Here is a 17,732-nt window from a genome sequence, read left to right as displayed (position 1 = left end):
CTTCTCGCTGCCCACTTTGGGAAGAAGGTTGTTTGACTATTTGGACCTTTGGCTTCACCTTCACATGTGATGTGCAAATCTTCTAGGGCTCTTCAGAAGCATCTTGCAGGGTCCATGAAAACACAGCTTGCCCACCACTAACCATCTGCCTCTGGAGGGTACAGCAGCAACAGTCTATTATCTTTGCTGCCTTGCTGATTAAGCCATTTTCTTTCATTGTCAGCCCTTCCAACCTTCCCTCTCCCTGCAAGCCCCCTGATTGCTAGGCTTGCCCCATTGCCACTGCTTGAAGATAAACCAAGCAGCTTCTGGCAGCAGGCACCCAAGCAAGTTGGAGCACGGAAGCCCTGCAAGTTGTTTGGGGGACTTCTTTTTCCTGTGTGACCCATCTCCCAGCCTTCCTCGCAGCTCATGGAGCTGGGAAAGGGACAGGGATTGCCACACACCTATCTGCTGGGATGATCCCTGCTCACCTGTGCAGCTTCAAAGTTGGCAGTGAGGCTGATGACTTGTCATGCTCTCCTTCTGACAAAGCAACATGCACCATGTCAGGTGTCACAAGTGTATTTGACAATGCCTGGTTAAATAGATAGGATTTCCCAAAAAGTGACATTTCAAATTCTTAAACAAAATGGCTAGCTGAATTGCCAGTCTTCTAAATGAAATTTTACTGTCGACCCAAATACTTGTCAACCAACATGTTCAGATTTGAATTAAAGTGAATGTTCAGGCTATCCTAAACAACAGTGAGTTGGATCCAAAAAATGGTGAACAAAATAAAAGTAGCTGCCAATACTTGCCATGAGCATTGGAGGAAATGTTCATCCAGTGCCATAGTAGGCAAGATTCATTTATAGCAGTTCTCGAGTTCCCCCTTCTGCAAACTGAGGAATATCTTTTGCATTTCCTATGCAACCATGGCAGCCCAACTTCCTGTATTAAGCACCCTCTGGAGCATGTCACCTTCCACATGCAGAAGGTTCCAACTCAATCTGTTCTCACACCACATTCCTGGTGTTTATAGATCAAACATTCAGCTACACCACAGCAAATCTGAGTCACGACTACATCCCTCAAGCAGAACAGGAAACTTGAGAAATTACCATGTGGCACTGGGACGCTCTCAGAGACCCATAAAGGATATATTGCATACCATTTTCTTTTCAGATAATAATGCTGAGAAGCAAAACATTTTCATTCAGATTCAGGTAACTGCTGAAGCAGAACATTGGTGTTTACTGAACCTGCGAGCCATTGTTTCATATGCAATATTATCACTTCTCCACACTATTGCTTAAGTAAAAAAGTAATTTCATCTAGATTACTCATCCCTTCAGTATATGCCACTTTACACACTTTTATGTTCACAGACCATTGACATAATAGAAAGGAAAACATTATGTGTTGATAGAAACAGCTTGATCAGAAAAACAAGCAGTTCTTTCAAGCTGAAAAGAATATTCCAGTTATTATCATATACATTCAAGGGATTCAGAGGAGTGGTGTGTAGTGTATTTGTTTTGGAGATGTGCAAAGCATGCTAAATATTTGTAGGTTTGTAAAAAGGCATGTTCTCAACTTTGAACGCACTGCATATCACAGCCAGATAATCTGGAAGGAACCCAAAGCTTCCTTGCAATACCTGGATCCAGGGGTGTAGGAAGATAGGGGCGGTAGGGGCGGGCCGCCCTGAGCGGCGGGCTCCAAGGGGCGCCATCGCGGACGCCCGCCCCCAAAACGTGCGCGCCTCCCCTGGAACGTGTGCCACAGCCCTCTGGGAGGTGCGCCCCACCCCCGGAACGCACGCTGTGCCCCTCCGGGAGGCGCAGCACAACCCTGGAATGTGCACCCCGCCCCTCTGGGAGGCACACCCCACCCCGGAATGCATGCCCCACCCCTCCGGGAGGTGCGCCCCACCCCCAGAATAGGCACCAGCCCCACTCTACCCCTGGTGCTGGAGCATGAAGCTCCACCACTGCCTGGATCCAGTGCAAATGGAGGATTCCCTCTAGTGCAGGCATCCCCAAACTTCAGCCCTCCAGATGTTTTGGACTACAATTCCCATCTTCCCCGACCACTGGTCCTGTTAGCTAGGGATCATGGGAGTTGTAGACCAAAATATCTGGAGGGCCGCAGTTTGGGGATGCCTGCTTTAGTGAAACTGGCGCAGTGTCCCAGTGCTCTTTGATCCTTACCTTTAACACTCCTTACCTCTCTGAACTCATATCTCAGTAGATACCTTTCTGTGGCCTTTAACCCTTCAGTGTCACTACCCTCAGCTGCCCAAAGGACTTCTGCCCCCTTACTGGCTTTTGTTTCTCCCTTGCTGTCCCTTTATGCCTAGAACTCTCACAAACATCTATTTGGCATAATGCATCTCACTTTCTCTTCAAATCCTTCCTTAAAACCCACTAGTTCTGCCAAGCCTTTGGCTTGACCCCTGCTGAATCAAGGGTTATTCAGTACTGTCGTACCTTGGTTGTCGAATACCCTGGAACTCAGACGTCTTGGCCACCGAACGATCAAAACCCGGAAGTGACTGTTCCGGTTTTTGAATGTTATTTTGGAAGCCAAACGTCCGGCAGGGCTTCTGTGGCTTCCAATTGGCTGCAGGAGCTTCCTGCAGCCAATCAGAAGCCGTGATTTGGAAGTCGAATGGACTTCCAGAACCGATTCCACTTCGACTTCCAAGGTACAACTGTACAGGGATTCCTGAGCCCTCCTCAGCTCCAAAGTTGAGAGAAACGTGTCCAGAGCTGCTCAAACTATATGCAGTTTTCCCATGTGATTGGGATGAAGGCTGAGATTGACATAAACTGGCAAGCCCCCGAACTGACCTGTTGTTGTCCTTGTGCAGTGGGGGGAAGGAAGCAAGTTGACCATGGAAATGGATTAAATTTACACCTTTTTCATTGATTGACGTAAATGGGAACCTTCTGGTTAGAACTGACCTGTTGTTGTCCTTGTGCAGTGGGGTGAAGGAAGCAAGTTGACCATGGAAATGGATTAAATTTACACCTTTTTCATTGATTGACGTAAATGGGAACCTTCTGGTTAGCGGAAAGAGTACACATCACTCTCAATGCATACACACACAGACACCCACACCCACCCACACCAGAAGACTTAATTCTGTTCAGCACAGGCATGAATGGCATTCAGAAAATGCTTCAAAGGCTAAAGCAACAGGTCACAAGTTGAAAAACTAACATGGTCCCTAGGGAACACCCAAAAAGGCAACACGGGAGGCATATGATCTAAAGGCCATCCTCATCAGATATCATACTCCTGTCAATGTCTCTGGAGTTAAATACGGAGTAAACAGGCTTCAATACACCACAGAATTCTGTAAATGCTGTCTGCAAACTACCACTTCCTGACCCTGAAGCTCTAATGAAATTGTTGACTATGGGGTTGGCTGCTATCCTGGTAGTTTTTAATGGAACCATTACAATAAAGGTAAGAAGATGCTATGAATACAACATTTAAAAGTAATTCCCAACCCAAATCCATCACTAGAAAGAAGAAAGGGAGTGGGGAACAGTCAAAACCTTAGATTGTGCCTTGAGATTGAACGAGATAAATGCACTGCTACTTGCTGAAATACTATTATTCTTATTTTACCCTCTGCTTTCGCACAGGAATCCACACTATGAAGCTAGAACATAATGTAGTTAGTTATGCAACAGCACGTGAAGCAATAAGCGCTCAATCCAGAGAAGCGCAAGTGGATCTGCCATGTATACAGGAGTCCTGTACTCTCTGCCAATGGGACTGCATGGACATACATGGTTTGAAAGGAGAGAATGAGGGTTCCAGTGTTCATATTGGTGAAGAAGAATGGAAAACAGGACTCTGTCAGGCCTTTGGGGATTTATGTGTGTTTGGGTAAGATCTGGGCTTAACTGGACTGAGATAGATGAGAATAGGAGTTATCCCTTCTAAGGCTTCCACCAGCCTAGAAGAGAAGCCTTGTATTTGTGTTCTGGCATGGTGGGAAGTTTTAAGAGCCAATAACAGGGAAAGAACATATTTTCCCATTTTTCATCCCCCAAGGTCTGTCCCTGCTGTTACAGTTGGCTAAGATCTGTTAGTTCTGAGACTTATACATACCCACCAACATTCCTCTGATTAAAATAGAGATGTCCTATTTAATAATAACAATAATAGTAATAGTAATAATAACTTTTATTATTTATACCCCACCCATCTGACTGGGTTGCCCCAGCCAGTTTAGGTGGCTTCCAACAAATATAAAAACATAATGAAACATTAAACATTAAAAAAAAAACACCAAACTTCCCTATACAGGGCTGCCTTCAGATGGGTTTTAAAGGTAGTATAGTTATTTATCTCCTTGGCTACGAGGTCACATAATTCCGTACCTCTCAACATTTCCCTGATGAAAACAGGGACATCCTATGGAAAAGTGGGACATTCCGGGATCAAATCAGAAATGAGGACAGCTTCTGGGACTATCCCTGGAAAATAGGGACACTTATAGGGTCTGCTTATATAGCTATATAGTGGGGAATGGTGGTAGATCTGGAGAGCAGAAAAAGGGAAAGTGTGTCCTTTTCCTGTTACATGGTGCAAAGACATGGCGGTGGGGAGGTGGCTATTTTTTATTTTATTTATTTTACAGCGTTATGTTACAGAGTTATGGTATGTACTTCTGCATACCGAGAGAATCCCTTGAGTATGCAGAAACCACTACCTTACTTTTGGGTGGCCCCATTTTGCTTCCAAATTGATAGGCATTCAGTCACCTGAGTTCGCTAATAGAGAGAATGATGATTCTATATAGCACAATCCCTGCCAGTGCTCTGCCTGAGTTGTTTCTTGCTGTTTTCTATAAAAGTTTGGGTTATGAGCTACAGTCTGGCTCTAAACAAAAGAATCATCATAATGGGAGTTTTATACCTTCGTCAGGGTTGGCTAGTTTCACTTATTCCAGCACCTGCAGTCCATGTTAAGGGTATTTCAGCTGGTGATACAGCTGGGGAATGAGCAAACATACCTATTCAAGTGTATGTGACTGACTGCCCCTAGGGATTAGGGTGGGGGCCTCCAAATGAAAGAAAACAGGTCCCATATTCTCAACTCGGGCCTATGACTGTGTGAGAGTGCCTCAGAATATCTGGTATAGGAGAAAAGGTAAATATATATTAAGACTTCATCAAAACCCTCAGTAGTGCAACATTTGGATATTTTTCAGAAAGGTTTATTAAATAACTTTGATTATGGATGTTTTAATGTAGTTGTTTTAACATGTATTTTAATTGCACGTAGCTGTACTTTTGTAATGTTTTCATTCTTGTTATTTTGCTGTTGGTTTTTGTTTCCAAACTGCATTGATATTGCTTCTCGAAATGAAAGGTGGTATATAGATTCTAATTCTAATTAATAATAATAATTATACTATGTAAAAGTGGATTCAAAGATACTAACAGCAACTGTCTGAAGACTCAGCTGGTTGAACATCTGGATAGCAGTGAGAAAAATAATGGGTGGGATTCAGTAAGTTGTGTGTGTGTGGTACAAGGTCTACTTGTGCAACAGGACTTCCCCCCATCCCAGTGCCCCCTAAATTTGCAATGTAGGGCTCAGGGAAAGTCCAGAATAGGTTTAGTGGATTTGCAGGGGTCACACAGGGGGTCACTAACTGCTATGTTGAATTCCATTCAATACATTTGGATGCATAAATACATGCACAGTATTGCAAGATATAGGAGTTAATCATTCCAGTAGAAAATACTTTGGGGGATGCCTGGAGTTCACAGTCTCTATTTTCTTCAGGGTGTCTGCCAGTAACTCTTTGTGAAGTTCACGCTTCATCTTAGAAGTGTTCCTAATGAGGATGCGTTGGGAGGGAGGAAACTGAACACTTTATAAAAGAGGCATTCACCTCTTCTACAGAGTTTACTGCAGTGTCTGGAAGGTGTAAAGAAAAGCATCGCCTTTCCCCCCACTAGGGGATTTCCTACAAATGAGACACACAACTCTCCGCCCCCTCCCACCCCCCACAAACACACATGCATGCCGAAGAGCCAACATGAAGAATGATTTTAGTTGGACCATGTGCTGAACACATTGCCACTTCTCCTTAGCAGCAGCAAAGGAAGCGTAGAAGTCTTCACTGCCTGCCTATGGGTGTTACCAGGATTTCTGTTGGGGGGCAGATATGTATTGATTTGTATTGATTGGGGGGCAGCTGCCCCCCTGCCCTCCCCCTTGGCTCCTTGCCAATCTACTGGGGAATTCCACAGCACAGGGACATAGTGGGGCGTGGAGTAACAAGAAAAGAATGTCAGAAGAATGGAAAAGACAGCTGCTTCAGCTGACCAGCGTTTAGCCATCTGTTACTTATATTTCCGAAGAACAGACTTTTCTCCCACATAAACGTATTTTCTGTTTCTGATACAATGGAACTGACATAGTTGAGCAAGTTTATAAGGAATAATGACTTGGAAGCACATTAAACTAGAAGAATTTAGGCCCCACTGAAATCAGTGGGACATGTTTGTTGTGACTGAAGTTCCACTGATTTTCAGCAGGCACACGACTATTAAGCCACTCAACAGACACCCAAGTTTCTCTAGGAATAATATGACGGCTGCCTGAAGTTAAAAGATGTACTGTGCCTTTGTGACTACAGCACTGGTGAGTGACATTAGCTATATGAAGGAATGGAGGAGCAGAAATAGAGATGCCACCATGTGTGACCTTAGTTTGCATCAGTTTTTGAAACCTCCTGCTTCACTTACCATGGCAATCTCAATATTCATGTACTTCTATTCATTCAGTGAACACCAACTATATATTCACAGAAGATTCAGCTCAGTCTTTCTGAAGCTGTGGTCCATATCCTGCTGGCCTTTTTTCTCATTTTCAAGGTTTCTACACTTAATTGTTTTTACATCAGCTACCTATCATCTGTATCAAATCCTCACTGCCCAGATGACAACATTAGACTGCTCTGTGGAAGACAACAAAGATAAAATTCTTGTTCAGCTAGTCAAAAAGAAAAAGAAAAAGAAAAAGGTGGAGGAAGAATATAAGGCTGAAAGCATAATGTACGAGAGGAGTAGGTGTTCTATGTTTTTCACATTCTCTGAAAAATTCCTTAATTTATTCTGTATTTTTAAATAAATTTGCAAAAACATGAACAGCACTACAAATCTATAGTTAGCCTGTGTACACCGGAAGGATTTAAAAGAGTGAACAACATTTTTAAAAAGACTGGAGACATAGAGAAGTGAGAAAGAAAAATACACTTGTCCAGTTAAGACTAGCAATGATATCATAGAATCATAGAGCTGGAAGTGATCCCATGGTTCATCAAGTCCAACCCCCAGCAATGCAGGAATCTCAGCTAAAGCATCCATGACAGATGGCCATCCAGCCTCTGCTTAAAACCCCCCAAGGAAAAGCAGTCCACAAGCTCCCCAGGAAGACAATTCCACTCAAGGGTGAAATGATCCACAACTTAGAGAGAGAAATGACACCCACGTTTAAGTTGAAAACTTCTTGTTGCTTTCTAAATCTTGTTCTTATTTTTTTTTCTATTTGGCATTTTCTTTTAGTATAATTTAAATAAAATGTTATTGTTTTAGGAAAGTTATTTATTGAACCATGCCAAATACAAGGCCTATGCTGACCGCAAATGGCAGGCTGAGAACCCTCTTGAGTATGCTCATCAACTCTCCAACTGACACTGAATGCCTCTCTCTCTAGTAAACTAGATTGTAAGTAGGTCCCCCACCCACCCAGCGGCGTAGCTAGCCGCTCAGGTGCCTGGTGCGGGGGCGCATCCTGCAGCCGGGGGCAGGGCAATTTGCCCGTGGAGGCAGGACGAGCTGCCCATGGGGGTGGGGTGAGCCTCTCCGATGCTTGGAGTCTCTCCGCCACCTCCCCCTCAGCTGTAGGGCAGCTGAGGGAGAGGCAGAAGGCAGGCGCAAGCCCAACACTGCCGTTTCAGGCAGCGTGGAACCTGCAGGCGCCGAAACCACCACATCATTCCTAAAAAGTTTTGTGAGCCCATTTAAAACAAAAACAAAAAACACACACCTCATTTTGTCACACACACCCCAGTGATGACACCCGGGGGGAGCCACACCCTCCACACCCCCTTCCTCCGCCACTGCCCCCACCCTGATAACAGCTTGGCCCCTTTCTGAAAACCCTGTTGCTTAGAGGCTTCAGCTACCTTCAACATGAACGTGTGCCCAGTGTTTCATCTGTCCCTCCTGGTTTCAGCTATGCTAAATCCAGGTCCAGAAAGGCATCAGCCTCCAGCCACACCACTCACAGACAACAGGAAGAATAGGAGGTGGTGGCTCAAATTCTAGACTCATGAATGCATCAGAGACTCTTAGAATGCCTCACTGACTGGAAGTGCTACCTGCCCAAGGACTGTTTGTGGGAAGCTGTTCCTGCCCATGCCATCAATTCCATTGTGGCTATCTGCACAAGCCAAGCCCATTGGATGGAGGGGGAGGTGGTGCCAGGACCTCAAAGTCCAGCAGCCTTTAAGACACAGGGTTGGAGCCAGACCAGAATCTGGGCTGAGTCTGCTGTAGGAGATCAGGAGATGACTGAGCCCAAGACAGATAGGCAGGAGTCCACAGAACAACCTCCCATAGCACCTGGCAATGGAAGGAAACTTACAAAAAGTTCAATGTTCAGAAATATTATATATTATATATTATATACCGTAAGTGATGTTTAGGTAAAGTTCAGTGGTCTCTAAATGCATAAGTTATTGGAGTCCAGAGGGGGAAATCACCTTTATTAAATTGGGACATTCCTCATTTCCCTCCTACTTCCTCCCTATAACTTGATCTCATCCACTTGATTGAGGCATTATTACAACAGATTCAAATATTTCCCATCAAGCAAGCAGTGTGTTTGTCCAGCTTTTATGAGTTCACCCAGTTCTCAAAGCAATAACTTAACTTACTGTTCTGGCATCCCAAAGAGACAATGTCTTGTCTGCAGAGCTGGTGAGAATGATGTTGGAGAAAGGAAGAAATTCAATGCTGTTTACTGAATCCTTATGGCCACGGAAGGTGTATCTGCACCGCTCACTGTAAAAGAACACAATGACATATCCTAAGGATCTATAGTGGAATAACTTGGCAATGTTTTCTAACAGCAAAAGTAAGCATAACTACAACTGACCGACAAATAATAACTTGCCATCCACACTATTCATGTTGACAATAAAAACATTCTTTATTTATCTATTTACTTACTTACTTACTTACTGCCAGTATTTATAGCCTGCCTTTCCACATAACAAGGCCACTAACAAGCTCACTATTTGTGCGAATTAGATTCACTTGAGCAAACTATTTCCAGTTCTTTGACTTTGGTTTTATGTGCTTGATGCACATTCTTGCATTGCAATTACAATAAATGAATATCATAGAAAGGCATGAAATGTTGATATTTCATAAAATGATGGAGCTGCTATCTAACCCTAACCCTAACCCCACCAAGGCCACCTTACCCTATGTAGATAGGGAGCACAAAGGAGGTTAAGATTTAATCCCACAAAGATCACTGTGTTTGTGCTACTTATTAGCCACATAGGAACAGTGATCTTCCACATTTTAATAGAAACAAAATAAAAAAATTCCTTCCAGTAGCACCTTAGAGACCAACTAAGTTTGTCATTGGTATGAGCTTTCATGAAGTGTGCATGCACACGAAAGCTCATACCAATGACAAACTTAGTTGGTCTCCAAGGTGCTACTGGAAGGATTTTTTTATTTTGTTTCGACCGCCAGACCAACACGGCTACCTACCTGTAACTATTTTAATAGAAGATACACATATGAAAATAATCTGTTTGGCAGATGGGAGATGATTTTAATGATGAGATAGTTATATGGGCAGGCTGTGTGTGTGTGTGTGTGTGTGTGTGTGTGTGTGTGTGTGTGCGTGCATTTAAATGGAAAACTGGAGGAATAAGTTATGTTACTACTAATATTTATTCATGTATGTCTTACATTTATGTTATTTTTCCTCTTATTATCCTGAATATGACTATAATACAGTATCCATTGATGATATGATAAAACAGAAAAGCAAATAAAAGAGGTTTTTTTAAAAGGAAAAAAAGGCAAATGGATGCATGGCAGTGGCCCTTCCCACGTGTCTTATCTCTCCATGACTGTGTGTGCATGAATGCATGTGTGTCTCTGTGTTGCATGTGCACACCTGTCTTTCTTTGTCTGTGTGAGAGAGTGGGCAATGATACGTATGTGTCTGTGCATGTGTGACTGTGTAGTCCACCACCAATGTGCTTTACTACTGAAGACTATCAGTGTTTCAAATTGCCTAGAAATTTCTTAAGAATTTACACATAGCCCTGTTAGATCTGACCCAGCATCCTGTTTCCAATGGTAGCCAGCCCTGTATTTCCTAGAAGCAGTCATGCAGAGCAAAGAGGTAGCAACCCCCCCCTTTCTTGTTCCCCAGCAAGTGGTTTTCTGGGCTATATTCTGTCCTTTGTGGCTAATTCTCAAGCGGGAGTTAACTTCTGTTTTGCAAGTCTGGAATGCTGTTTATATTCAGGGCCGTCTTAAGCATGCCTGGCACCCTGGCGCGACGGATCCCTCCAGCGCCCCCCCCCCCGCCACGTTTCCCAGCGCGGCAGGCACAGCACACAGCACAGATCCCGTCTGGAGGACCGGCGCCCTGCGCCATCCAGCCTGGCCACCCCCTGTTGCGACGCCCCTGCGCCCCAGGCCCGAGCGGCCTGAACAGCTGAGAGGTGCGCCTAGGGCTGCATCTGGCGCGCCTGGGGTGGCCTCCGCCGCGCCTCTCAGCGGGCGCAGCAGCACCCCTAGGGGCCTGGCGCCCTGGTGCCCCGCGCCACCGGACCCGGGCCTAGAGACGGCCCTGTTTATATTCATCACACCCAGCTGTTTAAATCCTAATGGCAGTGACCATTTTTGTGAGTCAATAATCAATTACACAGTGAATTGAATAGGTTATTAGAGATTCAGCACATCATTACATTTCTAGCGTTAGAAGAGAGTCCTGGAATTCAGGCACCATGCAAGTACAGTCCAGGCTGTGAGAGCTCATTCCAATTAGACGCAAATAAACAATCTGGGGAAATGGCAGGCTGCATGTTCACACGATATGAAAAGTGGTTGAGTCACATTAGCACAAGATGACCCTTGTGATTCCTTTCAGTTGTCACATTCTATGCTCCAAATTATAACACGAGTCTTCGATAAAGCCTGTATTTGTGGCAATAGTGTTTACATTATCTGAATAGGCAAAGATGTAGGTAAAATAGTTTGAAATAATCAATGAGCACTGAACAAATTGTGTACTCCTAGCAATTACCATATCATACTTCTGGCAGAAATGCAAAGAGAGAAAGAATGTGCTAGAGACTGCTGATAAATTCCTGTGGGGTAGAACAAGAACACATTGATTTATATCAGACAGTTCCCAACAGAGAAATTGAAAGCTGCATCTTCAGGGGAAAAGACAACCCAAGAAAGGAATATATATTATGAGTAACTCAGATACAATGAGGGGGACTGCAGACAGACAGGCTGCAAGAACAGGCTTGTGAGAGATTAATTAGGTGTCAGAGCAGGGAGGCCCATTCAGAATCCCTTAGCAAGGTGAAAATGGACTAAAGTGATGGACCACAACAACTAAAGGAAGGAAGGAAATGATTTGTACATTTCCATCAAGAACATAAACACTTGGGCCTATTTCAGCTCTCCCTCTCTTTGCCGTTTCTATATCAGTGTGTAGTGATGAGCAAGCTCCCTTCACTCTCTCCAGATTTAATTTACCATTCTGGTAGCTCAGTGACTGATATTGTTCTGAACCTCTGACTGCTACATAAAACAAACTCATCTTCTTCCAGCTGAGACATAATTTAAATGAAAGTGTGCAAGGCACACTCAAAGCAACTGCTGAAAAGAATGCAAAAGTCTTATGATTTTCCACAAAGAAAAAGGCACAATTTGAAGCATACGTCTGTCTCCCTGACCCTCTTCCCCTTCTGTCTTCCTTACTGGACAGAAGAACCATTCTATCAAGAATGGACAAAATTCTTCTCCCAGAGACACTTTTTCCAGTTTGGAATCATTTTTTTTGTTTGTTTCCACATATAAATTTTTGCACTTCACACCACTTTAAAAGAGGCAAAATGCCCGCTCACCCCCCATCCCCACTAATTCCCCTGGCACACCACCCACTATTCCACCACACAGCACAAAACCTCCAGATAAAAACCTGGCAAGCCAAAGGCTTATACCGCCTAGCAGACCTACAAAAACAACAAACCCATATCAACACAAGAAATACAAGATAAGCTAGGGGAAACTCAAATACCTTGGCTAGCAGACCACCAATTACATGCTCTCTTAACAATCCAGTAGTAAAATCAGCAGCAACTAGGCCCTTGACAACCTTTGACAACCTCCTCCTAACAAATGGACACAGCAAAGGGATGGTATCCACAATATACAAAATACTGCTCCAAAATCCCACAAACAACGGGACCTCGACGTAAAAAATAAGAATAAAAATGGGAGGACGACATAGGCCAGTGATGGCGAACCTTTTAGAGACCGAGTGCCCAAACTACAACCCAAAACCCACTTATTTATCGAAAAGTGCCAACATGGCAAGTTCACCTTAATACTGAGGTTTTAGTTTAGAAGGGGAGGTTGACACATCCATGTGGAGAGAGAGTGGAGCAATACAGTGGTACCTCAGTTTTTGGACAGCTTAGTTCTCGAACTACTTGGAACCCGAACACTTCAAACCTAGTTTTCAAACTTTTTCCAGAAGCGGAACATGCTCTGTTTTGAGTATTACTTCCGTTTTAAGTGCCACACTTCTGTTTTCAGAGTGAGGGAAGGCGGGCTGGGCAGCAAGCGAGCAGGCACCTGCTCCCTTCAGCGCTGGGTCCCTCTGTCGCTGCAGCCACAACAGCAACCACCCCCTGCTCCAGCTCTGGAGGCACTGAATGGGGAAAGGCTGGCCTGGGGCGGCAAGTGAGCAGGCAAGGGATGTCGCCGCCACCCCCACCTGATCCTGCTTGCAGCCAAGTAGGAGTGGGATCGGGGTGCTCTGCTAGGCAGCGTTGCTGTTTGCATGGAAACAGGAGGTGGATTGGTGGCTGCTCAGCTGGGGAGGTGCAGGCTCCGTCACACTTTCCATTGAGGGGTTCATGGCTGCACTCCCCTCAAGAGAGAAGTTTAAAGGAGCCCCCACCTCGCATCAGATCCCCTGCAACCCCATGAAGGCAGCCAGGCTGAATAGTTGCTGGGGTTGGGGAAGGTGGAGGCAGCCCGGAAGCTGCATCTGAGAGCCCCTGCACCACCTGAAGGCAGCCAGGGGCTCCTCAACTGAGCTGCCCGAAACAGGAGTGCTTCCTAGCTGAGAGATCCCCGCCCTGCTCCTGCTTGCATGCAAGTAGGAGAGGGATTGGGCAGCTCAGCTGGGGAGCGTGAAGCCTCCACTCCACTTCTGACTCCACTCCCATTGGCCCCAGCCGGAGGGTGTGTAAAGCCTGAACCTCGCAGCAGCAGGAGGAGGAAGGCAGCTGCTCAGACCTCTCAGTGGCCCAACAACGCAGCAGCGTGCTTTTGAGCATGTGCATAGTGCTGCATCCTCCCCACCCACAGTGGAGGCTCCCCAAGGGAAAATGCGCACCCTGTGGCTCCTTTTTGCATGCACACACACACACGACCCGAGGTGCTTCTACTCGGACACAAGTTAAGCTGAGGACTCAACGAGCTGCCCTCACCTTCTGCTGGCTCTGTGCTGGGCACGCGCCCCCACAGAAAGGGCTCTGAGTGCCCCCTCTGGCACGTGTGCCATAGGTTTGCCACCACTGCTCAAGCCTATCTGACAGTTTTATGAGCCCTGAACCGCATAGATCACAGCACAGGAGAAAAGGATACTGCAGAACCAGGAGAAGGGGGCGTAAGTCCAGGAGGGATTCCTCAAGTAAGTCTGAGGAGTAAGTCTGAGGTTCCGATAGTGACCATGAGGGCAAGATTAGGGGGTACTGGGTCACGGCAGCTAGATTGCCTGGGCTCCCAAAGCGGATCTGGAAACAGAGAAATAGGAAGCACAGGCGTGATAATGGAGCCACAGCTCCTTGTGGCGAGGAGGGTTTAGACTCCAAGGAGCATATAAGTGAGTCTACTTTTAAGCACACAGACCACCACCACCACCCCTGGAATTCGCTTACCGGGGGGGGGGGATACGTGAGTGCATCCTCAATGGTGAGTTTATGGACAAGTTTTCCCTGCTGTCTCATCTTATAGTATAAAATCAAAGCCGGACAAGTTGCAAAAGAAGGAAAAGAAGATAACCATTGAATGCAACTTCCATAATTGGATTAGTGTCTTTTCCATTTATGTGGGAGTTATATCCTCAGCCTATCCTGACAGAGGATAGGCATCTGTTTAACTATCAGCATATCATCCTCAAAGCCAAATTGATGGCTGGGGAGACTGCTGCCCTAGAATATGCAGAGGAGTTCAGAGAAAGGGCCAGCAGAGGACCCTACAGCCTGATGGCAATGACACAAGAACCCGTGTTAATGGGAGCCTTGTTGGTCCTTTAATGAGCCTGCCCCAATGAAACAATGAATACAATGACTTCTCTTGTGTTAATTGCAGGGAATGTTCCTACAAAGGTTTATGGCAGCAGGTCTTGTGTGCTTTAGAACAGAAAACTTCTGCAAGCAGATAACTAGAAACAGTATTTTAATGTGCCTTAGTAAGACACATTTTTGTATGTACTACGTAAAATACTAACTCGTGATTGGGTAAAAATCTATTTGCTATCATCTGTGACCTTGAAATACAAATTTTGGGATTATTTATATTATAATTAGGATTTAACAAGGCGGGGGGTGATGAGATTTAATTATGAGAGTCTGTGATCTCATTCATGTTTTTATTGTTAGAACTATTAAATGAGACTTTTACTGATTATTGTAATGAAGGATTAGGGAGATAATGTTTTATTCTGTTTGAACATGTGTTGTGCTATGAAAGTATATCATCATTATTTGCTTGTGATGAAGATACTCCTACAAAACCAAACAGAAAACAACAGCAAAGGACTGGTTTGAGTTCTATACACAAAATACAGGCAGATATACAGAATTATTTAAAAGAGTTCTGCTCAAATACTTAAAGTACTTCTTAAATCTCAGAACATGCTGGGTTGGATCCAGACAGCTAGTTGCCTTTAAGCCCAACTAAAATCAATGTGAAATGTTAGTCACAACAAGTCACATTGAAGAGGAATATAACTTGCACCGTATTCCTACCTACATTTAGCTCACTTCTAAGCAGACATGTATAGAATTCTGCTGAAAGTTGGGATGCAACCCTTTTGTTGAATCTACCCAGGATCCTTAGGAATTGTTTTTAGAATAATGGATGTCGAAAGGTTGTTTGGCGGACGCTGAGCTACCGTGACTTGAATCATTGTCCACTGGAGTCTGATATATGATTACGATGGTGCTATTGTCATCACCGCCAGCATTCTGCATTAGTAAGAAATTCACATATTAAGCCTCTGGCATATATTGATCAGATGTTAGATGTAAGGATGGAGGCAGAGATTGTGATCACATCTGCTGGTCCTATCCTATCAACATGTCTGACCTTCTATAAGATGAATAAATCCCAACATAAGCTCCAAAGTAAATATGCTCCAAATCTGGAGTCTGTACACCCGGAAAAATGCTGGAGAGGGAGGCTTCAACTAGAGAGCATGATCATGGTTTCCCCAAGCATGTATACATCTCACTCCAATCAAAGCTCTGCAGAGGCCTTTAGTTAATGTTCCTCCTGCTGTGGCCATAAATTCAAGGGCAATATTGCATTTCCTTATCATGTTTTCAAACTTTTATCATATGTATCTATAAAATGCCTGCAGAGCCACAGGGTATATTGGACAGGGTGTTGAACTGAGAGGCTCGGATTCGAAACCATACTGAGCCACAAAGCTTGCTGGGTGAACTCAGTCAGTCACCCTCAGACAAACCTATGTGACAGGATTAATGTGAAGATAAAATGGAAGACATATGGGACTGATAAATAAATAACTTCATTACTGATATTTTGCCAGATCCCCACTTCTGCGTATCTTTGTCTACTTGAATGTTCAAAAGTGTCATTTAAATTAGCTATTCTCCAATGAGCCAAATGTCTGTTTCCACATCTTTCAAATCTCTTCAGGCTCTGACTGATGACATGATGAACAAATGCAAGAGGAACACAACATCAAGGGTCCTAGGTAAGCCAACCAAAACTCTCAATGTGTAGCTTGAAACACAGGTAGATTTTCTTTGGACTGGATGCATATTCCATTTCAAATCAAGTTGGTTGAAGCCCATTGACATAGCAAGTATCAAAGCACAGACTTTGTGGGAGAGTGCTCATATCATCTCTGTGAAATATAAAAGGGCTTCATTTTTAGGTCTGTCACACAAACTTCTAAGTATGTTCAAAAAGAATAAAAGCTTGAAATATATACATTTTCATGAGTTGGAGCGGAAAGGTCCGAAGCAGGAATGTTTGCTCCCTGTATGTACGCTCTGCGCAATATTTTGAACCCAGGTGGGAGCCAACACATCCAAACAGAGAAGCAGGAAAGGCCACCTCAGAGCCTGACCCAGCTGGCCTATATGCCAGTTCTACGTACCTTCAACTGCCTTATGGATAGGATCCTGATGATGCTGATATTGTTTATTATGCATCTTTTAAAAGGGACCCAGGTGGCGCTGTGGTTAAACCACTGAGCCTAGGGCTTGCTGATCAGAAGGTCGGCGGTTTGAATCCCTGTGACGGGGTGAGCTCCCGTTGCTTGGTCCCAGCTCCTGCCAACCTAGCAGTTTGAAAGCACGTCAAAATGCAAGTAGATAAATAGGAACCGCTACAGCGGGAAGGTAAACGGCGTTTCCATGTGCAGCTCTGGTTTGCCAGAAGCGGCTTTGTCATGCTGGCCACATGACCTGGAAGCTATACGCCGGCTCCCTCGGCCAATAATGCAAGATGAGCGCGCAACACCAGAGTCGGTCACGACTGGACCTAATGGTCAGGGGTCCCTTTACCTTTAAAAGCTATTATTATTATTTAAAAACATGCTGATTCCCGGACCATCCGCGGGCCGGATTGAGAAGGCAGTTGGGCCGCATCCAGGCCCCGGGCCTTGGTTTGCCTACTCATGTGCTATGGCATTTCTGTTTGCCAGGTGGAATGATCTGCTCTTCCCCCACAGTGTTCAGCAGCTTTTCCTGATCCCACCAGAGCCAATTTGGGGAGCTGCAGAGGGCATGTGGGGAGAAGAGTGCGGAAATATTGTTGCAATAGTGGACTCATGGGCTGAATCTCGTCCCTTTTTGTTTTATAGTGTTCTCAGTTCTGTAAAACCAAATGCAAAAGAGGTTCAAGTCCCATCCCACACCTGAAGAGAGTGAAAAAAGAACAAACACAAGTTGTGGGAGCAGCATGTGATTCCTCTCTTTCCCAGAAACATTACCTGGACCTACAATTGGCTACTACTGTGTCAAACTAAAAATGCAAATGGGTAGACCAGATCTGAAATTTAACGAAGTACAAACAACTAAATCATCCTTAAAAACTGTGCTGTTCTCTTTTGTCTAGTTTTCTGCTCAGCAGTTTAGAAGACAAGAATTAACTATGCCTCATTGT

The 17,732-nt window shown here is 44.6% G+C and overlaps 1 protein-coding gene across 2 annotated transcripts in view; it reads right to left on the bottom strand.

Annotated features, from left to right (window-relative positions):
• Positions 1-17,732, bottom strand: part of SPAG16 (sperm associated antigen 16) — a 392,111-nt gene that overhangs the window by 165,267 nt on the left and 209,112 nt on the right. For both annotated transcript variants that reach the window (XM_035138897.2, XM_035138915.2), the window contains exon 13: positions 8,963-9,089. In XM_035138897.2, coding sequence (XP_034994788.1) covers positions 8,963-9,089 — 127 coding nt within the window. The remainder of the gene's footprint in view (positions 1-8,962; positions 9,090-17,732) is intronic.

Source organism: Zootoca vivipara, chromosome 1 (assembly GCF_963506605.1).
Source record: "Zootoca vivipara chromosome 1, rZooViv1.1, whole genome shotgun sequence".
In the NCBI taxonomy this organism is placed as follows: domain Eukaryota; kingdom Metazoa; phylum Chordata; class Lepidosauria; order Squamata; family Lacertidae; genus Zootoca; species Zootoca vivipara.
This window is presented reverse-complemented; position numbering and strand designations above follow the sequence as displayed.